Source organism: Octopus bimaculoides, chromosome 6 (genome assembly GCF_046866305.1).
Source record: "Octopus bimaculoides isolate indiv1 chromosome 6, ASM4686630v1, whole genome shotgun sequence".
In the NCBI taxonomy this organism is placed as follows: domain Eukaryota; kingdom Metazoa; phylum Mollusca; class Cephalopoda; order Octopoda; family Octopodidae; genus Octopus; species Octopus bimaculoides.
In genome coordinates, this window is record NC_142933.1 from 46,116,261 (window position 1) to 46,141,707 (window position 25,447).

Consider the following 25,447-nt stretch of genomic DNA (forward strand, 5'->3'; position numbering starts at 1 on the left):
GTGGTTGGAAGCAAACTTCTTCCCACACAGCCATACCTACATCTATGTAATAAAATACAAATATTTTATTATTGGATCTTGTCACAAATGGCAATTGAATTTTCATTGTAACTAAAATTGAGATCTGTTAAATTTGTTGTTGCTGATGTTGTAGTTTAGCTTCAAGTCACCATTGGGCGAACCTGTGATCAAAGGTGTGACAGCCATGACCAGGCTGTCCTTTTGTCTATCAAGAACTGTATTGTCCAATGTGTCTTCTTTTTTAAAGCAGAAAAAAGTAATGTGAGGAAGGCTTAGCTGTTATTTCTAGCAGATTGCTGAACCCTGTAAAAAATGTTTATTTGTTCATCTTCAAAGAGTATTAACTGTAGAATGAGAGAGTGTTGCAGATACTGGTTATTAGTAAAGCAAGTGTAGAGAAACTGAATGACTGACAGAGGAAAATATAGCATTTAAACCTGCCATTTCTGGCCAAAAGAATTTACTTGTTTTTATCTTTAAACTGGCCAGATCTGGTCTCTCACATTTACCCTATTATTTTTAAAATAAATAATCACATCATCGAAATCTCAAAGCTACAAAGTAATGCATATCTAATTCATCTCAATGTGAATAAATAAGCATTACATTTGACAGAGTAATCTAAAGGGTTAATCGGATCTAGTCTTTCTCATTCACAAAATGAGCTCCCTTTAATTTTACTCAGATTGCTTTCAGTTTTGGTATATCAATGCAAGTCAGAATTTTGACCACAATCAACCAATTGCTTTATCTCATAAATAAAAGAATCTGATGTTATTTGGAATTAAAGTCAGGAAATTTGGATAATTTTAGCCAATCAACAGACAGCAAGGCATTAAACAGTTTGTAACCATGACAACTGTATGTTGTATTTCACCCACGTGTTGATTCTTCACACCACAAGATTTACTTCACCAGTGTGTTTTATTTAAGTAAAAGTTTATATTTATCAATTAGAATTTCATTATAGATATTTTTCGTCAATTGTCTTAATATTTTACTTATTTTTCATATATAGCAAAAGTTGTTTGCAATGTTTATACAGTTTCTTGGCATTATGAAGGTGAATGGAATATGTAAACTTAGTACAGATAATTTGACATTATTTTTTAATTCTGCATGCAAAAACATATAAGATACAGGTATTCTTTTTCTTGGGACAAATTCTTTATTGACCAGTGTTATCCTTATCATAGTTTACAAATCTAAACATGGAAACGTTACTCAACTTTGAAGTTTTGGAGATAGACGCCCTCTTCTCACACACACATGCACTTATATAATAATGATGTACACAAATACACGACAGGTATACATAATACTGAAATACACATAAAGTAAACACGTGCAGACAAATATATTAATATAACAAATTTTCAGAAAATAATAAAAACATTCAATCAATGAAGTGACAAAAGAAACAGTAAGATGATATATGTTGATTTGATTAGGTATTTCTGTTTATTTAGAAACCTACAATGAAGAGGTCATCTCACAGACACTAAACTATAAATTTCGCAAGGTACAACCTTAAAGTTGACACTGCTTTGCTAAATGCAGAAAATTTCTGTCTCGCTATTGGCTAAAAATATGCAATTTTTCGATTTTTAAACCTCTGTAACTTTTCCCTCTAATTTTTTTCTCCACAACAGCATACCTTCATAGCAATTAGACAGGAAAACTTTATTATTATATCCAATTTTCAAATTTTTTACTGTCTTTTAAAAGATGTATATTTGGCAAATGAAAAAAACTAGATACGGTTAATCTGATGTTTGGATTAAATAATGATAAAGAACTGAGTTTATCTGCCACACCTGCATCTAATGGTTTTAAAATGGCATAGAAGTATCTAAAGTTTATTTTCCTTGCCTGATGGTATAATGATGGTCTAGAATTTATTTGCAATCTGAATCACTCATACTGAATAATAAAACAATCATTGTATTACTATTTCAACTAGAATGTTCTTATACACCACTGGTCACAATGCGCTTCCTCACATTGCTGTAGTTTTTGAATGATGCCACTCTACTGGCTAGGCAGGCAGGGCAACATTTCCCATGAACAGAAGGCCAATCTGTCACAGAGTTACCCATTTACAGCTGAGTGAACTAGAGTAAAGTGTTTTGCTCAAGTACACAGCACATAGCAAGTCTGGGAATCAAAAGCATGACCTTGCGATTGGGGGAGCAATGCCCTAACCTCTAGGGCCATGCACCTTCACACATAAGTGATTTTATTTAATCTCAAAGCCAAGAAAATAATTTGAATCAATACGAAATTTAAAAAAAAATAATAAATGCTTTATTAGTCTTTTTTTTCTTTACTTCTTTTTTTCACACTTTAATTAGAAAAATAGGCAAAAATGTATATGAACTTTTCAAAAGTAGAAATTAATCTTTGTTTAATCATCAGATTCAGTGTTATCAATCTTTTGTCTTTTCACACTTCCATTTTGATGTTCAGTAGCCAGTCGTATAAGCCGTAACAAGTCATCATTGTCCTCACGTGTAATCAACTCTATTTCACATGCCTCCTTGAAATTTCTTGCAAACTGTTCACTGTCTACTAAAATAGTAGCTAGGTCAGAAACAGGCATTTTAGTAATTTCCTGACAGAAAAAAAAAGAGAAAAAAAAACAAAGATCATTAACAACTGTTATTGTAGATGAGTAAGAAACATAATTTCAAAAAAATGTTAATTTCTGAGATATTTCTCAGTTTCCCTTTCTTATTTCCATTACATATATTCAGTAACAATGGTAGCTTTATGGCATGTTTGGGTTAAAAGAAGAATCTAGGACAGTCGTTTTCAACTGGGGTTCATATAAGATTTTGCTGTTAAAATTTATGAGCAATAAATTGGTTATACTTCTACAAAATATTTAAGCATTCTTTTATACAATTCCGAATAATGTTTAATCATAAAAATGTAAAAGGAGATTTTAGATGCTGAATGGCTATCAGGGTCCCTCTTCCCTTGAGTAAAATAAGAATCAAAGGAGTTCATAGGTAAAAATGGTTGAGAACCATTGATCTAAGAGGCTACTGATAGGTTCATTATGCTGTTGAAATTGGGGAGGTCACAAGGTGTCTTGTACACTCAACTTTTGAAAGCTTGTATTCCAAATGATGAAATAACTCCAATTGTAGCTTTTGGAAGTGAGTACATGTTAATAGATGAGTGAGCCAAATAGCCTAACCACTAAACCACAGCAAATATTCACAACAATAAATCAGTAACATCAACATGAATGTGAATATTCCTGATATCCAATATGGTCAAATTCACAACTCACCTCCAAATGATCATCAGATAAAGCCAAACATTTGGCCAAGTCAGATTTTATTCCAGATAACAGCAAAATAAGATCATTAGATGTATCCACTGGTCCATCACAAACATCATATGAAGCTCTCACTGTAAAAATAAAGTTTATATGTGTGTGTGTGTGTGTGTATTAGATAGATAGATAGATAGACAGACAGACAGACAGATTATAGATCCAATATAGAGGTAGATTCAACAAAAAAAGTACTTCATCCAAGTGAGAGCTAAATATCAATACCAAAAGAGCTACTAATAGTTTCATGCTTTTATGATACTTGTGTAATGTCAATGTGAATACCCGTCAGAGTGTAAGTATCTTGAGAGAAAAGCTGAACATTAGAAGCATCAGTTGTGGTGTGCAAGAGAGACGATTGCGCTGGTATGGACATGTGGTGAGAATGGCTGCGTGAAAAAGTGCCACACCCTAACAGTTGAGGGAACCCGTGGAAGAGGTAGGCCCGGGAAGACCTGGGCTGAGGTGGTGAGGCAAGACCTTCGTACATTGGGCCTCACCGAGGCGATGACTACTGACCGAGACCTTTGGAAATGTGCTGTGCGTGAGAAGACCCGGCAAGCCAAGTAAGATCGTTGCCAGTGCCCCTGGACTGGTTCTTGTGCGGGTGGCACATGAGATGCACCATTTTGAGCATGGCCGTTGCCAGTACCGCCTGACTGGCTCCCGTAGGATTTTTGAACGAGATCGTTGCCAGTGCCCCTGGACTGGCTTGTGCGGGTGGCACATAAAAGACACCATTTCGAGCGTGGCCGTTTTCGTGCGGGTGACACGTAAAAGCACCCACTACACTCTCTGAGTGGTTGGCGTTAGGAAGGGCATCCAGCTGTAGAAACTCTGCCAAATTAGACTGGAGCCTGGTGTTGCCATCCGGTTTCACCAGTCCTCAGTCAAATCGTCCAACCCATGCTAGCATGGAAAGCAGACGTTAAACGATGATGATGATGATGATGATGATGCCATGTATCTCCAAACACAAGTATGAAACTATTAGTAGCTCTTTCAGTTGTGTATTAAATTTATATATATACATATATATATATATATATATATATATATATATATATATATGAGAGGTATTGGTATCCAGAAGACCCAAGATGGCAGGTAAGGCTATACAAGTGCTATAGGAGAACTGTAGTTAGACTTTCAGTTTGGTAATAATACAAGTGAGGAGTCTAATGCAGGTCTTGTGTGAGACAACAAAACCAGCCTTGGTTTTGTTGTCACATTTTATCTAACATATATACAGGCATATATATATATATATATATATATATATATATATATATATATATATATATATATATATATATATATGCATATATATATAGTTCATAGATGAGAGCCAAATATTCTCTGTATAGAATACAATTAGTAGTGTTCAAGAGATTTAAACTTGACTGGATTTAGAAGTAAATGGTATGGATAAGTAAATTAGACAGACCAATATATAAAGTATATTCAATACATGAAATATATTGTGATCATCATCATTTAACATCCACTTTTCCATGCTAGTGTAGGTCAGATGAAATTTGTTGAGACAGATTTTTTTGTGGCTAGATACCCTTCCTGTTGCCAGTCCTCACCTATTCCCAAGCAAGGAAATATTTCCCCATACCTACTAATACATATATACATACATAATCACCCTGTATGTATGTATATATATATATATATATATATATATATATATATATATATGTATATATATAACACTTCCATACAGTTTCTGTTTACAAAATTCACTCATATGAGTGTGTGTGTATATCATCATCATCATCATCATCATCATCATCATTGTTTAACGTCCGCTTTCCATGCTAGCATGGGTTGGACGACTTGACTGAGGACTGGTGAAACCGGATGGCAACACCAGGCTCCAATCTAAATTTGGCAGAGTTTCTACAGCTGGATGCCCTTCCTAACGCCAAACCACTCAGAGAGTGAAGTAGGTCCTTTTACGTGTCACCTGCACGAAGGCCAGTCAGGCGATACTGGCAACGGCCACGCTCGAAATGGTGTCTTTTATGTGCCACTCGCACAAGCCAGTCCAGGGGCACTGGCAACGATCTCGTTCAAAAATCCTACGGGAGCCAGTCAGGCGGTACTGGCAACGGCCACGCTCAAAATGGTGCATCTCATGTGCCACCCGCACAAGAACCAGTCCAGGGGCACTGGCAACGATCTTACTTGGCTTGCCGGGTCTTCTCACGCACAGCACATTTCCAAAGGTCTCGGTCAGTAGTCATCGCCTCGGTGAGGCCCAATGTACGAAGGTCTTGCCTCACCACCTCAGCCCAGGTCTTCCTGGGCCTACCTCTTCCACGGGTTCCCTCAACTGTTAGGGTGTGGCACTTTTTCACGCAGCTATCCTCATCCATTCTCACCACATGTCCATACCAGCGCAATCGTCTCTCTTGCACACCACAACTGATGCTTCTAATGTTCAGCTTTTCTCTCAAGATACTTACACTCTGACGGGTATTCACATTGACATTACACATCCAACGGAGCATACTGGCTTCATTCCTTGCGAGCTTACGTATGTCCTCAGCAGTTACAGCCCATGTTTCACTGCCATGTAGCATGGCTGTTCGTACACATGAGTCATACAGTCTGCCTTTTACTCTGAGTGAGAGTCCCTTTGTCGCCAGCAGGGGTAAGAGCTCTCTAAACTTTGCCCAGGTTATTCTTATTCTAGCAGCTACACTTTCTGCGCACCCACCCCCACTACTAACTTGGTCGCCCAGATAGCGGAAGCTATCGACTACCTCTAGTTTTTCACCCTGGAATGAGATAGAAGTTGTTTCCTGTTTGTTTACAGTCTTTATTGCACCTGAACATCTGCCACAAACAAAAACTAACTTCCTAGTTAACCTGCCTTTGGTGTTGCTGCACCTCTTATGTGTCCATAGCTTGCACCGGGTACATCTTATAGAGTTACTACCTACTCCTTTTCTACATATTGAGCAGGGCCATCTACCTGAAGGGGTTTGTGTATATACATATATATATACAAATTTATTTTAATATGGAGTAGGACTGCCTTTGGCAGTAATTACAGCTTAAATTCTATGAGGTATGAACTCGTACAAAGTTTGAATTGTATCCAAAGGAATTTTTGTCCATTCTTCAGCTAAAACAGTCTCCAGTACTTGTAGTGATGATGATGGAAGATATCAACTCCTTACTTGTTTTTCTAAATTGCACCATAAATGTTTAATAATATTGAGATCTGGGTACTGTGGTGGCCAGATAAGATGTTCAACTTCACTAGAATGTTCCTCATGCCATTCAGTAACAACTTAGGCTGTGTGAATTGGTGCATTATCATCCTGAAAGATTGTGTTTCCCTCCAGAAAGTTCCGCAACCATAGAATGAATTTGATCAGATAAGATGCTTAAATAGTCTTGACTATTAATTCTGCCATGAAGGGAAACCATTGGGCTGCCGGATTTCCAAGATATAACCCCCACTCCCAGATCATCACAGATCCTCCTCCATGTTTAACAGTTGAAAGAAGGCAGTCTGGGTCAAATGCTTCTTTTGACTGTCTCCACACGTATACTCGGCCGGTGGTCAGAAATAAGGTAAAGGCTGACTCATCCGAGAAAATAACATTCTTCCACTGCTCTAGGGACCAATTCTGTAGGTTTTTACTCCACTCTAAATGCTTTGCAACATTTGTTTGTGAAAACAGTGGTTTTCTGATTGCAGCCCTCCAGCTTTGTGCAGCTCTCGGTGAACAGTTTTTGTGGAAACTGGGTTCTCGAGGTGGTCATTAAGCTCTGCAGTAATTTTAGGAGTTGTACTTTTGTGATCCTTTCTAACAATTTACGTAAGAGTCCAATGGTCCCTATCTGAAAATTTTGGTTTTCTTCCGGAGTTTTGTTTCAACGAGGAAGTTTTTCTCTCTTTCTCAAAGGCTGTCATTACTTTCGAGACTACTTCTTGATAACACCAAACATTTTGGCTGTTTTCATCACGCTAGCGCCTGCCATACAAGCACCAACAATTTGACCTCTTTGAAAGTCCGATAGGTCTGTCATTTTAATGAATTTTAATTACCTTTTTCTGATGATATCTGAAAAGAAACAGCAATTTTAGCAAAACATATTAAGCAATACTAATAATAAATCAAAAAACATAAAAATAAACAAGCTTTTGACGGTTTTATAGAAATTTCAAAATCATGATGCTATGATGCTAGGTGTTTCCATCATTTTGTCCAAACCCTGTATATATATGCATATGTATATATATATACATACATACTCGTACCAAAGGCAGTGCTCCAGCATGACATCTGCTGAGAATTACAAGTAAGGTCATGCTGAAGCAATCAAAGTCCATGACAGTGAAACCAAACTAAAGGACTATTTTCACAACAAAAGTGGCAATTATAATAAATGCAGATGACTCTATCTTCCTGTAAAAAAAACTGGAAGGCATATCAACAGTTTTGAACAGCTTTACATGTTTTGCTAAAGAGTTTGGCCTAAACATAAGATGACATGAATGGAAATGCTGATGGAATTTCTTTTCAATGCAGTGTGAATGTTGATTCTGTTATTATATCTGATGATGGAAGTACATCTTTGTTATACATGGTGTGGAAAGATACATAGTGGAAAATTATATACTAAAATGTCGATAGCATTTATAACCATTCTTACTAGGAATCGCTATGTAGTAAGAAGTTTGCTTCCCAATCACATGGTTCCAGGTTCAGTCCTACTGCATGACACCTTTGCAAGTATCTTCTACTATAGCCTCAAGCCAATCAAAACCTTGTGAGTGAATTTGGTAGACAGAAACTGAAAGAAGCCTGTCATACATATACTTATGTGTGTTTTTGTCTCTGTGTTTGTCCCCAAACAGCACTTGACAACTGGTGTTGTGTTTGCACCACTGTAACTTAGGAGTTCAGCAAAAGAGACCAATAGAGTGAGTACCAGGATTAGAAAAATGTACTGGGGTCGATTCATTTGACTAAAATTCCTCAAGGCAGTGCCCCAGCATGGCTGCAGTCTAATGACAGAAAGATGATAAAACATATTAGGAATGAAACATGTCAAATGTACACAATACATTCTGTAAAGTGACTAGCATTAGGAAGGGCATCCAGTCGTAGAAATTAGGTCAAAAATGGAACACTGACGACATACGTTCATTCGGGGAGTAGGGAACAGTAACTTCAAATAAGAACGAATTCAGAACTGAGATTACACGCCTGGCCCATGTCAATATAGACAGTCGACATAAAAAGAAGACGACGATGATGATGATCATGATCATGATAATGATGATAACAGTGAAGACAGCAACGGCGGCAGCAATAGCAGCGATGACGATATATTTATTTTGGGATTAAAAAATTTAATATATGAGTTAAAATTAGAATTATAGCAAGATTTAAAAAAAAAAAATATTAAATTATGAAAAATTTGTTGAGTAAAGGGAGGGGGAGCCTCGTTCTGAGTAATATTTTATGAATGAGCATTCTACGCGCGTTTGGCATTGAATTCCATTCATGTATGTTGTGAACGACAACTAATCACAAGGTGAATAAATTCTAACAGCTATGGAAGTTTCTCAGGAAGATACGGCCTTTCTGGCTACATTGTATGCAGCATGCGATCTGTTTCTAATGGATGATTGTTTTCCTCTCAGGAAAAATAGCTTGTCTGGCAACAAGGATAATAATATGGCGACCTGCTTGCTGGCGACGTTAGCGAGAAAAGGTGAATCAGCCGCAACATCTAACAAACAAAACAAAGCTCAAGTACGAGGTTCAAATGAAAGAGATGTGTTATTTAATTTTAGGGACAACCAATTCCGTCAATATTTTCGAATGGATCCGGAAACATTCGAAACACTATGTTCAAACCTATCGCCGCATATCTTGAGAGAGAATCAAACCCGAGGCAGGAAACCAGTTCCGTTGGACAGGAAGGTAAACATACAATAATAACATTAAATAAACAATGTATTTACTACCAATGTCTGGGGATGTTTATCTCTTTTATCACTGTCTGCATATGTTTTTTTATTTATTGTTTGAACGTCTGCACTGGGTTTACGAAGTTGGTTTAGCCCCAGGTTAACTGTTATCGAGCAGATCAATGATGAAGGACGTTCCAGCTATTACCACTTTGTCTTTTATTCTGATATAGTATATCTAGGACGTTAACATGTGCTTCCTTTTTTTGAAGACAGCAATGTGTGTGATTTAGAGAAAATTTGATTGCTATTTCTAGCAAATCAAGTGACTACGTAGAACTAACGGCGTAAAAATTTACCGAACCAACGTCGTTAATTTGAATATATACGAAGTTACTATCTTAAGTACTTTCCTATTTTAGCATGGAAAATTAAAATGGTAAATATCACGTAAGGAAATAGACTTCAAACATAATTTCATGGTGTTAGTTGTAATTTTGGTATCTTGACAACTACTTATAACCAGTTATTTTTCTCTGCTGGTTCATTCAGTAAAATGTAGAATAAACTGACGTTCAACTCTACAACGACAGTCTCTAAGTGCTGGAAATAGCAGCTAAGTCTCCCTCAAATCCTGGCTGACTTAACACAGAACAACATAAAAGTCATTCGTCGTCTGTTGAATGTATACGAAGACAACACCACAAAACTCGTCATCCCAATGTAACAAATATTTTTAATATTAAAAATTAGATATTCCTTTAATTTTTTTTCATCAACAAAACCTAAAGGCAGCAAACTCATAAGTTAATTAAATATTTTGAGATTCATCGTCCAAAAAATTATCTTAATACATCTCCTATCTTTAAAACGTTTAAAGAAAATATTTATTATTACGGGTTATTTCTATTAGGTTGCCAAACAAGCCTATCTATCTTGGTTTTGTTCTTTCTATGTAACTTGTAGAAAGTATAATGTTAATGCTTCCCTTGTTTGTTTTCAGTTGGGATTATTGAAAGGAAGAAATTAGCCCGTGGTACAGTCTATGTAGCCATTTTTTAAATGTAAATTATTTTTGACAAAGTAGCTTTGTTGATCCAACACGAGAAAAGCAGTACAAGACAGGCCTTCAGATTCCTTTAAACTGAGTGCTTTGAGGGAAATCCCTTCTCGCTTGCTCTCTCTTTCAAAAACAAATGATCAAAGATTCACAAGAAACTATTGCTAATTGGTGTTCGCCACTGACTATTTTAAATAGTAGAGTAGCTAACAGGTGAATAATGATGCATGAAAAAAGATTCAAGAGTTAGACTTCTCTGAACATCATTCCAGAGGATAGCACTTGGAGAAAGAAGGACTGGGATTACGTGATTAGTATGGGGTCTGAAGCTGGTACACAAAAAGGGCCATAAAAGGAGCAGAGATTAGTGGCTGTGGGATGCCTGTGTGAGGTAGTATGGATCCAGCTAGCTCTGAGGACCAGGAGATATTATAGTGTCAGGAGAAAAGACAGAGGAGATAGCATATTGAAATTGTCCAAGGACTAATCAGTGACTTACCTAGCTTGCCTTGCCTCAAAATAAAATGCCACAGTGTTATTTACAGAACTGGTACAAGAGAACAAATGCTATCCCTAAATTCTTTTGTAATTTGGTTTACATTTGCTTAATAATAATGATTGAATATATAGATGAGGACAACATTCTTCATATTAACTGCACAGTTCTAATGGAAAATCAGCACTGAGATATTGGTTTATTAGCATATCAAAGGCAGTTGACACATTCAGCTATTGGAAGGAATAATTTCTATCGTTTTTGTATTATTATTATCCCATTTTGTTTTCTTTGAAATTAAATGCATGAGCCTGGTGCAGCCTCTGGCTCACCAGTCCTCAGTCAAACCGTCCAACCCATGCTTGCATGGCAAGCGGACGTTAAACAATGATGATGATGACAGTTATTTTGAGGATAAACCCTTTAGCATTCAGACTACTCTGTCAAATGTACTGCTTATTTATTCATATTGCTTTGCATTCATCATGCATTATCTCACAACCTTGAGATTTATGATGTGATTGTTTACTTTTATAATGACATTGTAGGATAGATGCAAGAAGCTGGATCTGGCCAGTTTCAACTAGAGAATATTATAGCTGCTTTAAATGCTAGAGGGTTAACAGAGATAATAGGTGTTTTCATAATCCAATGGAAGTCATAAATTTGTAGTTGCAAAATTAATTCTTTGTTTTTTTGTAACATTTTTATCAATATCATTATAAAAAGACATGTAAACAGTTTTTGACTTGTCTCCGTATCACTTTATACTACAGACTATCTCCCTGTTATTCTACTGATGACATCCACCCCACCCCTCCTTTGCTCTTAGAACTGAAAGGTTTAAACTTAACACTGTTAATTAATAAAACACTCAGAACACACATACACTGAGCTGTACTTAGAATTTCTGAGCTAGCAATTGTTGATTTCCTTTTCTGAGGGCACAATGCTAATGGTTTCCAAACTGTGAACCTTCATTTTCACAAATACACATCCTAAGGATAATACTTTAATTTACAAAACCTGTTTTGCCTAATATTAATGTCAGTGTTGAAGAAGAACTGTAAGATAAAACTAATTATTCAAGGAGATAAAGGTAGGCTGTTTCCTCATATAATGTCTTAAAGAATAGCCGAAATATTAAAATCTATCTGACCTGTGCTTAAAAAAAAAAAAAAACTACAGATTTCTCAAGCTTTCACATTTTGTATATTGATGTTTAGTCTACATATTCCTACTTTAATTTTGGATTATTATTTGCTATAAACATTTTACCATTCAGGTGCTGATGTGTTTGCGGTTTCTTGGTGCCAAAGGTGAATCAGTACGTAACATTGCAAAACAATTTCAAGTCTGTGAATCTTCTGCATCAGTTATTCTTGACAGCATAATCAAAGGATTAAACAAACTGAAAACAGTTGTTATCAAATGGCCAAACCATACTGAGGTTGAAGACATTGTCCAAGGTTTCTACAACATCAGTGCATTTCCAAATGTTCTTGGTATCATGGCTACTACACACATATCAATTCTCAGCCCAAAAGATCACCCTGAAGTATACATCAACCGTAAAAAGACTCATACAATGGTATTGCAGACAATCTGTGATCACAACATGAAGTTTACTGATTGTTACACTGGCTGGCCTGGTTCTGTCCATGATTCTGTTGTTTTGTGTGAATCAGATATATTCCATGAAATAGAAAATAATCCAACAAATTTCTTTATTAAAGAAGACATACACTTGCTTGGGGCTGCAGCATATCCACTGAAAAAATGGTTGTTGACCCCTTTCTTAGATGAAACTTGCCTCGTTCCAGATCAGCAAGAGTACAATAAAAGATTAACTGAAACTCGACTGGTTACACAACAAGCTTTTAATCTGCTCAGAGGTCGATGGTGTCGACTACAATTTGTTGGAATGACCCGCACTGCACTCATTCCAAATGTTATAATGGCTTGCTGTGTCTTACATAATTTCTGTCTTAGCACTGAAGAAGAGTTTAATGACTTTTTAGAAGAAGACCAACTTCCTTTTGATGATGGTTTTCCCACTCCTGCCAATACCTATGAAGATGATGAAGTTGGTAAGATTAAAAGAGACAATGTAATGATATATATTAGTACCAACTAAACTGATTTTCTAGAACTTTACAGCAGTATTATAACTTCTTATTTATTTTTCCATATTACATCATAGGAAACTGAGAGTGAAATCTGCAGTGAGAAGTGTACTTAACTCATCTTTGTCATTTTGTACATTGGAAATGGAGTATATTTTAAACAATGTACTCTCAAATTTGTCTTCAATTTGTAAAGCTGAACTCTTACACACAAGTTACAGTGCTTAAAGTTAAAATATATTTTTTACTTTTGCTATGAAATCATTATAATAATGTCCTGATCCAGGTGCTTTATGGTGAACTATGGTTGAAGGTTGACAGCTACCATTTGCAAAAATAGCAAGCATACACTTATACATACAGACAACTGAAGTCAAACATTTGAACTAAATAAACTATGATTCTTAGCAATTGTTTCTCATATAATGGTTGTATGCCAGGTCTTGACAGACAAGAGTGTGATGAAAGAGCAAGCCTAGATGATTTGTAATAGAGATACAAGGCTGAGTAGTTTACTTTGTTTTTGTATTTGGTTTGCAAGATTCTTTATGTGAATTTGAGTGTTGAAACAAATTTTGTGGGCTAGGGAGAGTCATTATGCCAGTATAATTAACCCACACACTGGTTCAATTCCATTCCTTTTCTTTATTAGTCAATTGGTAAAATATCCAACTAATTTGTTTTGCTTTTGTTTCTCAAAAACAAAACAAATTAGTTGGATATTTAACCAATTGACTAATAATAAAGAGAAGGAGTGGAATTGAACCAGTGTGTGTGTTAATTATATTGGGATAATGACTCTCCTTAGACAACAAAAAATGCTGAGTAATTTGGAAAGAAGTCAGAAGTACTGGAGCATTTCAAGATACAGTGGATCATGATGGGGAAAAGATGGGAACAGAGGTGCTTGTAAGCAAGTGATGGTGAGAGATATGCAAGTGGCTCAAGGGCATTATGGTAAGTGAGGGTGTGATGTTAGATGTGAGAGGGATGAGCTGTATGTGAAGGCAGAAAAGGAGATGACTGATGAAAACAGTGTGGACAGGGATGATAATGAGAAATGAAAGTGATTACAGCAACTGAGTATTATACTATAGATAGAGAAATGAGAGGTATTAGGGGATGAAATGTGGGAAAATGCTTAACAGGGCAGAGAGAGGTGGGGCTGGACAGGGTCCTACAAGCAGAAGCATAACCTAAGTAGTTTTAGGATATTATTTCTGTTGTGATGGAGGGGTCTTCTTAAGCATAGCAAATCACCAGTCATCCACTCCATGAGATTCAGCATCTTGAGATAAGCCTTCACTACTTTGTCCCCTGTTTTCTTGGGTCTCCCTCTTCTGCAAGTTCCATCCAATCCAACTTAATTCATCTGTTTATCGTCATCATGACAACAGGCATTGAAAAGAATATCAAGTAAAAATGCCTGATATTATCTACACTTTCTGATGTCAATCTGGAGTAAAATCAACTGAAAAATAGTCATCATAATCATGTAATATCTACATTCCATGCTGGCATAGGTTGGGTGGTTTGACAGGAACCAATGGCTCCAAGCACTGCATTGTGCTCCAGTGTCTGCTTTGGCATGGTTTCTACAGCTGAATACCCTTGCTAACGCCAACCACTTTACAGAGTGTACTGGGTGCTTTTTTTTTCCTGCCAAAAGCACTATTAAGGTAATTATAAAACTCACAAGACTACAAGCCCTGAGGGAGTGGGAGGTGAGTCAGCTTTATGATGGGGCAAAAGGTAAAACACGAAAGAAGGGGATGAGCAGGTTCTTGTAGAAGAGTTGCATGGCTACACACATGTAGAAAGAGAAATGTGCATGTAAATATGTTTTTTAATGTTCATCTCTAAAGATAAGATTAACAGTTAAAAAAATTCTCATGTTAACAGCAGCTCATCTCAAATTTAAGTATAAAATACTTGTTATAACAACATGTGAAAAACTTGAGTTTATAAACTTATGCAAACCCGAAAGATTAAATGTAAAATACAGTATAATTTCTAATGTTTAGCATGATTCTGATTGACTTGAGAGCTCAGTGATGAAGGTTCTTTTCTAGTTATTGAAACCCACAAAACATGGATAGATATAAACTGACAAGATTAAAAACAATGTTGTTGCATATGGAAAAGATCATCTGTATATGTGAAGACATTGGTTGCTTCAATATTCTCTACCTGCTTGATGACAGTGTTCTCCTAACACCAACAGAGAAATTGCTATGGTGTTGAGACAAGCCATTTACTCCATTAATGTCACCATGCAAAAAAAATAAATCCAGAACAACTTTTTAAAAGCAATTATCATCATCATCTTCATTATCAACATTTAATGTTCATTTTCCATGCCACACCAGGCTCTATTGTCTGTTTTGGCTTGGTTTCTTCAACTGGATGCCCTTCCTAATGCCAACTATGAAATCTCTAAGACACCGTTTTACCTGTAGCATTTTGCAACATTGGCATCAATACCAAAACAAATCTCCAACCTGTAGGATTTACAATAGCCTTGAAAGCAATGTGGAAGTTTTATACTTGACTCTTCTTGTAAAGGACTTGCCAATAATATAGCTACTACGACTTTACAGAATTATTGATCTGACATTACTCTTTTACTTGTTTTAGTCATTTGACTGTGGCCATGCTGGAACACCGCCTTTAGTCGAGCAAATCGACCCCAGGACTTATTCTTTGTAAGCCTAGTACTTATTCTATCGGTCTTTTTGCCGAACCGCTAAGTTACAGGGACTTAAACACACCACCATCGGTTGTCAAGCGATGTTGGGGGGACAAACACATACATATATACAACGGGCTTCTTTCAGTTTCTGTCTACCAAATCCACTCACAAGGCTTTGGTCAGCCTGAGGCTATAGTAGAAGACACTTGCCCAAAGTGCCATGCAGTGGGACTGAACCTGGAACCATGTGGTTCGTAAGCAAGCTACTTACCACACAGCCACTGTACAGAAATAGAAAAATATGTGCAAAATTTGCTCGTGTATTCAGGAAGAAACTTTTTTTTTATACTTTCTTTAAATTTATTTGAAATAACAATTGTTAATTAAAAAGTTCAAGAGAAAACATAAGATATGTTACTATTAGATACTCACATGAATGGATTGGTGACCATGACTGAAATGACAACAAAATTTGAAGTGTTGTGTCCGAAGAAACAAAGTGAAAGTAGTCTTCATCATCAACTTCGGTTCCATCTTCATCCAAAACTAATTTTACTTCTGTTGTAGAATCAATGTCAAATTCAGCTTTTGCTGGAATTTAAAAAGAAATAAGTAATATTATTAATAATTTATATATTATTGGGTTAAATAATGGTTTCAAATTTTGGCAGAAGACCAGTAATTTGGGAGCGGGGATAAGTCGATTATGTTGACCCAGTGTTCAACTGGTACTTATTTTATCAACGCTGAATGGATGAAAGGCAAAGTGGACCGCATTGGAAGTTGAACTCACAATAAAAGGGCAGATGAAATGCTGCTAAGCATTTTGCCCAGATCGCCGCCTCTATTGGGTTAAATATTATTTGTTAACAAATGGTAATATGCACCAAAACATAATGTATTATATTTTCTTCCTTTACCCTTTAAGCATTCAGATCATCCTGTCAATTGCAAAGCTTATTTATTCACATCATTTTGCATTTACCATTCATTATCTAGATGTGACTGTGTGCTTTTAGAATGATATTGTAGGGTAAGTGTGAGAGGCCAGATCTGTCTTGTCTGAACATAAAAACAGGTACAATAATTGAGCTAGATATGGTCAGTTTAAATGAGACAACAGCAAACAAAATAATCAATGGAAAGGGCCTCTACGCAGCTGAAGGAACATGTACCTTTACACACTGATATTCAATATCTTAAGCACTTAACACACTGCCCACTATAATAACCCTGTATGGATGGTCACTAACGTGCTCCACTTTCATATTATTACATGGTTAGTTGTCAACACACTGCCAACTTGAATACCACTACATGGTCCTTGGATACTTTAGGTAGGATTTACTTTGTTACAAACATTTGAACTATATTCTCCATTCTTTCCCCGCCCCACAAGCGTTCAGAATGTGTATTATTCCCAGCATTCTCACTTGTCTGAAAAACCTGCTCTCTGAACCTAATTAATTTGTTTAAATGGTAAACTGGTAAATTAATCAAATTTAGATAAGCAGACAATACTAAAAATTTAGCATATCATCCCACATAGATTCCAGATAGAAATAGAATTTAATCAACATTTTTAATTTACAAATAGAAAGTCTTAAGAAAGTAATATGGGGTGGGATATACATGTTTTAGAAAATGTTATAAAAATACATTAATAGGCTAGAAGGAACTTAACAGACACTGGGGAATTATCAATAAGAAGAAAGAATGAAAAATTGATAAAGAGAAAAACCATAAATAAGAAGACTTAGATGTAATACACAAGAGAAAAGATATAGATGCAAACGTGGCTGTATAGTAAGAAGTTTGCTTCCCCAACCACATGGTTCTGGGTTCAGTCCCACTGTGTGGCACCTTGGTCAAGTGCTGCCAACTAAAGCCTTGTGAGTGAATTTGGAAGACGGAAACTGAAAGAAGGTTCCCATATATATATGTGTGTGGCTTGTATCAGTGTTTGTCCCTCACCACTGCTTGACAACTAGTGGTGTTGTGTTTACATTCTTGTAACTGAGTGGTTCAGCATAAGAGACCAATAGAATAAGTATCAAGTAAAGTAAAAAAAAAACGTATAAAGTAAGTAAAAAAAACTACTGGGATTGATTCATTCAATTAAAAATTCAAGGTGGTGCCCCAACATGGCCACAGTCTAATGACTGAAACAAGTAAAAGATAAAGGATATGTATGGAGGATTATAGGTGGGTAAAGAAATATTAAGTGATCCAAACGAAAAGTATGTGGAAGGAAGATAGAAAGTGGTGAAAGCTGAAGCTTTGTCTCATGAAGATGACAAAGGACTGCAACAAGTGATGAGATAGAAAAGAGTTATGCAAGCATGGAAAAACAACAGTGGCAGCTACTATTAAAATTATACCAGATTTTCACGAAAATCAAGATATTAAAAAATGCATAATGTTCCATAAGGTCTACTCTTGAGCAGTTTGGAGACTTCTTTAGCAGTTTGTCAGCGTTAATGGAAATACTCAGCTTTTTTTAAAGTTAATAATGGTTAATGCTTTTGTTATAAATACCAGGAGAAAGGAATATTGTTCTGGAAAGGGTATTTTTGGTCTTTTTATGGCTTAATCAGAGGAAGAAAGGCAGTAGCCATGGCCTTTGTTAGGGTCTCTGAAACTAGTAAGAGGTGCAAGTGGTGGTAATCTTCACACTGGAGAATACTTACAACAGAGTGGACTCTGCTAAAGCAACTGGTTGTGTTAACCCTTTAGCATTCAAACTGGCCATATCCGGCCTAAATATTTTACCTGTTTTATGTTCAAACCAGCTAGATGCAGCCTTCCACACCTACCCTACAATGTCATTCTAAAAACAAGCAATCACATCATGAAAATCTCATAGTTGCAACATAATGTGGGATTAATTCAAAACAATGTAAATAAGCACATTATATTTGACAGAATAATCTGAATGTTAAAGGGTTAAAGTGGGTCCCAACAGATTAAGTCTAAAGTTGGTGATGGAGGTGAGACAATAAAAATAAGAGGAAGGTTAAATCAATATGATATAAAGTCAACTAGTTGTGTAAAACAAATATTGAGACAGCAGTAAGAGAAAGAAAATTATAGGTAAGTGGTTAGCATTAGTAACTAAATGTATGTGTGTATGTGTATGCCATCATCACACTCATCATTTAATGTCCACTTTTCCATGCTTGCATGGATCAGACAAAATTTATTGAGACAGATTTTCTATAGACAGATGCCCTTCCTGTTGCTAATTCTTACATGTTTCCAAGTAAGGTAATACTTGACCATGGAAGACTGGAAACGAGCATCACCTGCACCTACCATGTGTCATACACAATTATTTGTTGCAGCACTGCATAAGATCAGCAACTGTTTAAAATTGCAATATTTTCTGCTGTTGCTAGTATTATGGGTATCCATACATATCAAACCCAGTGCAAGAAGTTTCATATTCTTCAAGAACAGACAGTATAGAGCTGATAAAGATCCATTTTAAATGTTAATTTCTGTGATCTAAGCTGTCCAATTAATATGTTAGACTAGAATTTTCTTTCATCAACTTTGAGTTTTAATAAAAGATTAATGACATTTGCATAAAATGTATGATTTGTATGTGATCTTTTTTAGATAGACTTTAAAGGAATGTCCAACACATTAAATCAGTTCTGATTTGCAAATACTGAATGTCAGTGACAGAATATGGACCACTAATCCCTTAGCAAATTGTCCAAACATCCTTACTTTCTTACCTTATCAAACCTCATCCTTCTACATAGTCAACAAGCCTTTAAGAAATATGTATCTCATTTAAGGGTCTTAGTACAAGTTATAATGACAATACAGCAATATCACTTTCAAATATGATTTAGAGATACCAAGATAAGAGTGTAATTTGTGATGTCAATGTCACTTATCAATAAGAGAACCCCCATGTGGTTGTTCAATCTATTAGAAATAACTACAAAATTGATAGAATTATCAGAACAATGGAAAACTTGATTACAAGTCTGCTCAGCCAGAGCTAACTTGAAGCTAAATAAATTAGAAGTTACGTTGGATTTGAACAAATTTCAATAACAATCCTATCTTCAAAAAAAAGTCATATTTACCTTTAATGAGCAAATCTTCCCGACTTTCTGCTTTCACTTCCTTTTGAACATTATGTTCTGTGTTCCACACTTTGTATTCTTTATAAAATGACATGGTCTTCTGTTATTAAACAGCTCTAAAATATAAATAAAGTACAACTACAAATAAACCTACATATCATTTGATAATGTTGTTGTTGATTACATTTATTCAAAGACCTACCCCAAATACTGTTGCTCTTGTTATATCTATTTAAGGAGGTACCTCATATGAATCTTCACTACATGCTGGAGTGTGCAGTAAAGGTCCTCAACTAGACACAGACCTTGTATGTCTGGAAAAGGTTTGCAGTTTCTGCAAAGTCATTTAACTAATTACACTGTGTAACAGATTTTTGTCCTTGGGTAGCAACTGTTGTTTCCTATTTGTTTACCCCTAGAAAATATAAAAAATGGCTAATATTTCCTTCAGACTTTGCTTTTCTTACATTTATGCAAACCCCAAAGAATACCCTCTCAACACAAGGCTATGATGCTCCCCCACTATTTGTGCTCATGATTAGAGCTGCACAAATTGTCAGCCACTAAGGGACGTGCTCAACTGGTTAAGGTCAAACAACTGACAAGCAAATCTGTGGTATTGAGCTAAATATTTGCTATAACAATATTTCTGCTTCAGCAACTCAGCATTGAATGTCTTAAATGTAATGGAAAATAGGTCAGTTTCAAAACACTGAAGTCCAGGTCACAAAAGCAAAGTTTGAAGGGAGTAGTAGTCATTTCCTTTAATTTCTAGATAGAAACAAATAGGAAATAACGCTTACTAACAAAAGACAAAGAAAAAAATAACAATTTTGTTGCACAATGTTATACATGTGACATATGTCACCTAGCTTACAGTTAATCTAAGGCTACACAACAATTGAGTAAGCCTCTACTTACATGGTCCCAACCAGTTAGAAATAGTAACCAAATTTCTCTGCATCCAGTCCCTACTGTATTGCAAAAGGAAAAACACATTGAGTAATCACATGTACACATAGTAAAAATGATGAGATGGTTGCCATTGCTGGAATATAGGTTTGTTTAATAAGGTCTGAGCTATACAACATTAAGCAATGTGGATTGCTGAATGTCATGACCATCAGTAATAGACTATGTACCACTCATCTCTCAGCTAACTGTCAAAACATCCTTACTTCCCTATTTTACCAAACCATCTCTTTCTATATGGTCAGCAAGCTTCAAATCTACAAACCAAATTCTGCAGTTTAAAAAAAGATGTACTAGATAATATTGTCTAAAAGAAAAAAAGACAGAATAGTCATGGCTGAAACGCTTTTCATCATAGATTCACTTGTTCAGGGCTGTCCTGGAGCTAACCAACAGCTATCTTTCTTTAAAAATTAAAACAACTCATGATATCTGGATTTAAGGAGTGGTTATATCACTTCTATAATTCACTACTTATTGTCAAGAACGCTAGCCTGGTTTGTCAATAGTCTGAGTTCAAACCCAGTTAAGGTTGATTTTTTTACTGCTCTTCATACTAGATTTGATAATTAAGATTAAAGGTAGAAATCTGGTTTAAGCACTCCATATAGCCCCTCATAACTTTTTTATTTTTTGGAATTTTCAAGAAATTGCCAATTTGTCTTCTACACACAGAAATTCATACAATTATGAAAAAGAAATTTTTTCTTAAATTTTGTAAACTTCCCCTTGCCCCCCACCAATCCTAAAATTTCCACTCTTTTTTTAAATTCTTTTAAAATCATAGTTTAAAATAGACAGTCCGAATTTTGACAAGACTTCCGCTCGTCCCCCACCCCAAAAACCACCCTAAAATTTTTTTTTTTTTCGACACAAACCCTGCTTTTCGGCCACAGGGAATACAAATCTGCAAAAAATTGGCAAAAATCAACATTTCCAAATTACCACCCTCCACCCCCATTTCCTTCATTTTTAACTTTTTTCAGAATTTTTTGTTTCCAAAATATGCGGAAAAATACGGAAATTATGATTCTGAAAAAAATTTCCAAAAATCTTAGTAAAATTTTTTTTTAAGAATTTTTTTTTTTTTTTTTTTCTAAATATGCAGAAAAATACGGACATCATGATTCGGATAAAAATTTCAAAACATTTCTGTGGTTACGGTTTTAGGGTTAGGGTGTTAGGGGAAAAAAATCAAAATTGAAGGGGGGTAAGGGGGGGGATTTTTACAATGCCGATTTTGGGCAATTTTCCTGAACCTCCGTATCCGAAAACGGGGATTTTTGGCAAAAAAAATTACAAAAATAAACAAATTTGGGAGAAAATGGGGTGGAGCGGGCGGAAGTCTTTCCCCGAATTTTTTTGCATAAATCCCAGCAATGGATCACCCTTGGGTGCATCATCATTCCATAGAATGTGTCTATGGTGAGAAAAATATAGAAAAACATACATACATTTCAGAGTGACAAAGAAACGTGAACAGTATCAGGTGGTCGTGGGATGTGTTAAAAACACCAGCTAAATCGCCCTTAAATAACACACGTTTTCCTGAAAGTTATGAGGGAAAAATCTTGTTTTGGTGATCGGGAGTTCAAGTAAACATTAACCGGAGTGCTTAAACCAGAATTCCGCCAGATTAAGTTTTACCTTACCTGATATATAAACACATGAACTCGCAATTTATATCGTTGCTATTATGTAAAAGTGTCATATGTCCAAAACGTTGCTTTTTCAGAAAACGAAAAAATAGTTATGGATATGTACTTGCACAGCAAGTGACTGAATCTGAGATCGTGTGCTGAAACAAAAACAATTGCAGCGGGAAGATGTTTATAAGCCTTCTAAGAACACACACAAATAATAAATCCGTTAGGTTCACTTCAACATTTAAATTTAATTTGTGTCAAAATATTTGGTAATTTTTCAGATTAACACCCGCACGTGTTAGGGTCAGGGTTAGGGTTAGGGTTTGGGTTAGTGTTTTACGGTTAGGGTTTGGGTTAGGGAATTCCGTCCCTAACCGTAACCCTAACACCCTAGTGAAGATCGTGCGAGTGTTAATCTGAAAAATTACCAAATATTTTCGTCGCTTTGAAACCGCGACCTGTTCACTGACAAAACTTCGGGCTGCATAGTTTCGCTATTCAAATTTTTTTTATTTTTTTTTTTTACATTAGCAACAGTTTCAGCTTAACAATAATACTTTGTTGGATGCATAAAATCGTAACTCCATGCATGTATGGTATTTTCAGTCAGAAATATTTTTGCAAAATTGTCGTATGTGGAACGTACTACACTGAGTTTTCATATCTTGGCAGCTGGAGAAACGATAGTTTGGCCAAAAGAACCAGTTATTGCAAGCAAAATTAAATATTGAAAAAAAAAACGCATTAGGCCAAATTTGGCTGTAAAATTAGTCCCACGAGGGTGTTTTTCGGCAGCTTAGGATATGAATTGAACCGGTTGCCTTCAACGTTTTTAAACAATTCATCAGAATGGTTCACCTCACTACTTCTGAGATGGCGATAAAGTAATCGAAGATTACTTATTGATAACTAAACTTGTAATAGACACATCATTCTCATAATTGGGATAACGTACCAACCATAATCTATAGAGAACCAATACAGTATACCAACCATTATGTAAACAAGTTGTGACTAGACACACAAGTTGTTTACCTTTTGATAAAGAGACTTCCGCTAATTTATCGTTGGTAAGAGAGAAGAGGAGCGTATTCCCATGAATCGTTTAATAATGAAACTCACCAGTTCTTTCCCTACCAGAGCCTGCCAAAAGGGTCCACTTGGGCCTAATTTCACAGTGAACCTTAATACATAATTATTTAACGAACCATCGAAGGAAACACAAATACATACAATTTCTCGACATGCTAAAAGCAGCAAATTTCCTTAGTATCTAACTAACGTCTTTTAAAAAAGAGGATGAATACATTATAATGTATATCCTAGATACTCCTAGAAATATAGGATAATTTGCGGTTGGAATGCCTTTCATTATGGGTGTGATCGATCGTGTTTGAACATGAACGAAACAAGGTATGGTTTCTTGCGTAATCAAATGTGTCATTGAGGAGGAAGTAACAACGTACGATAAACTAATTTTGATATTTGTGTTTTTAAATTGGGTGATGATGAAATTGCAAACTTTATACTCAGAGGTAGGTAACAGCTAAATCTCCTGCGAACTATATCTGACACTACTGCAGACAATATTTTGATAATCTTATAATGTTCAATGTTCTTTGTTTGTTTTTTTAATAAATAAATAGTAAATACCTAAAGTTTCGTTGACAGCATTCTTTACAAATATAGGAAATCCAACAATGGAGCAAGAACAGTAACTCTTGTAAAATAAAAATTAAAGAACGATAACTACAGGAGCCTTAATGATTTTGGTGATTGGATGAAAAAATGTGCAAAAGAAGGAATAATTATGAATAATTAAATACATCGATGACTATATAGGCACAGATGGAGCTGTATGGGAGAAGTTCGCTTTGCTACTACATGGTCTTGGCTTCAGCAAGCGTCTTCTTACTATAGCCGCATGTCAGCCAAAGATTTATGGGTGGATTTGGTAGACAGAAACTGAAACAAGACTATTTCATATATATATATATATATATACTCATTTACTTGTTTCAGTCATTTGACTGTGGCCATGCTGGAGCACCGCCTTTAGTCGAGCAAATCGACTCCAGGACTTATTCTTTGTAAGCCTAATACTTATTCTATCGGCTTCTTTTGCCGAACCGCTACGTTACGAGGACGTAAACACTCCAGCATCGGTTGTCAAGCAATGTTGGAGGAGACAAACACAGACACACAAACATATATACACACACACACACACACACACACATACATACACACTCACACACACACACACACACACACATATATATATATATATATATATATATATATATATATATATATATATATATACGACGGGCTTCTTTCAGTTTCCGTCTTCCAAATCCACTCACAAGGCTTTGGTCGGCCCGAGGCTATAGTAGAAGATACTTGCCCAACGTGCTACACAGTTGGACTTAACCCAGAACCATGTGGTTCGTAAGCAAGCTACTTACCACACAGCCACTCCTACGCCTATATATATATATATATATATATATATATATATATATATCATCATTATCATCATCGTTTAACATTCGTTTTCCATGCTGGCATGGGTTGGACGGTTTGACAGGAGCTAGCCAGCCAGGGAGCAGTCCAGACTCCAATTGTCTACTTTGGCATGTTTTCTGCAGCTGGATGCCCTTCCTAATGCCAACCACTTTACAGAGTGTGCCGGGTGCTTTCTACGTGTCACTGGCGCTGGTGCATCTATGCAGCACTGGCACCTGCAAAAGACATGCCTGTATGTATGGATGACTGCAATTTTACTTAGACATGTCTTCTCACTTCTCAAGTACAGTAAATCGCCACAACTCTTGGTCCCTTGTCACTTCCTCAATGGGACCCAGCGTCTATATATATACATATATATATATATATATATATATATATATATATATATATATATATATATATATATATATATATATATATATATATATATATATATGAGTTACAGAATGGAATAGATAAAAGCCAAGCTACATATGTTTCATAGCAAGCGGAACCTCAGAAGT

General features: G+C 35.8%; 2 protein-coding genes across 6 annotated transcripts; one reads left to right on the forward strand and one right to left on the reverse strand.

Moving 5' to 3' along the window:
• Positions 1-1,169: 1,169 nt before the first annotated feature.
• LOC106873686 (DNA fragmentation factor subunit alpha) lies at positions 1,170-24,128 on the reverse strand. Of its 5 annotated transcripts, XM_089353820.1 has the most exons (6): positions 24,066-24,128; positions 20,716-20,768; positions 19,795-19,910; positions 16,124-16,282; positions 3,323-3,444; positions 1,170-2,635 (listed from the first exon to the last, which is right to left on the reverse strand). In XM_089353820.1, the coding sequence occupies exons 3-6, from the start codon at positions 19,886-19,888 to the stop codon at positions 2,429-2,431; spliced, it is 582 nt and encodes a 193-aa protein (XP_089209946.1). In that variant the 5' UTR covers positions 19,889-19,910; positions 20,716-20,768; positions 24,066-24,128; the 3' UTR covers positions 1,170-2,428. The 5 variants fall into 5 exon arrangements, with proteins under 5 accessions (XP_089209946.1, XP_014776646.1, XP_052824834.1 ...); XM_014921160.3 differs by lacking the exon at positions 20,716-20,768; XM_052968874.2 differs by lacking the exon at positions 20,716-20,768 and having other exon boundaries at positions 23,646-24,128.
• On the forward strand, positions 8,552-13,406 carry LOC106873678 (uncharacterized). Its single transcript, XM_014921146.3, has 2 exons — positions 8,552-9,330; positions 12,159-13,406. The coding sequence occupies exons 1-2, from the start codon at positions 8,959-8,961 to the stop codon at positions 13,008-13,010; spliced, it is 1,224 nt and encodes a 407-aa protein (XP_014776632.1). The 5' UTR covers positions 8,552-8,958; the 3' UTR covers positions 13,011-13,406.
• Positions 24,129-25,447: the final 1,319 nt, after the last annotated feature.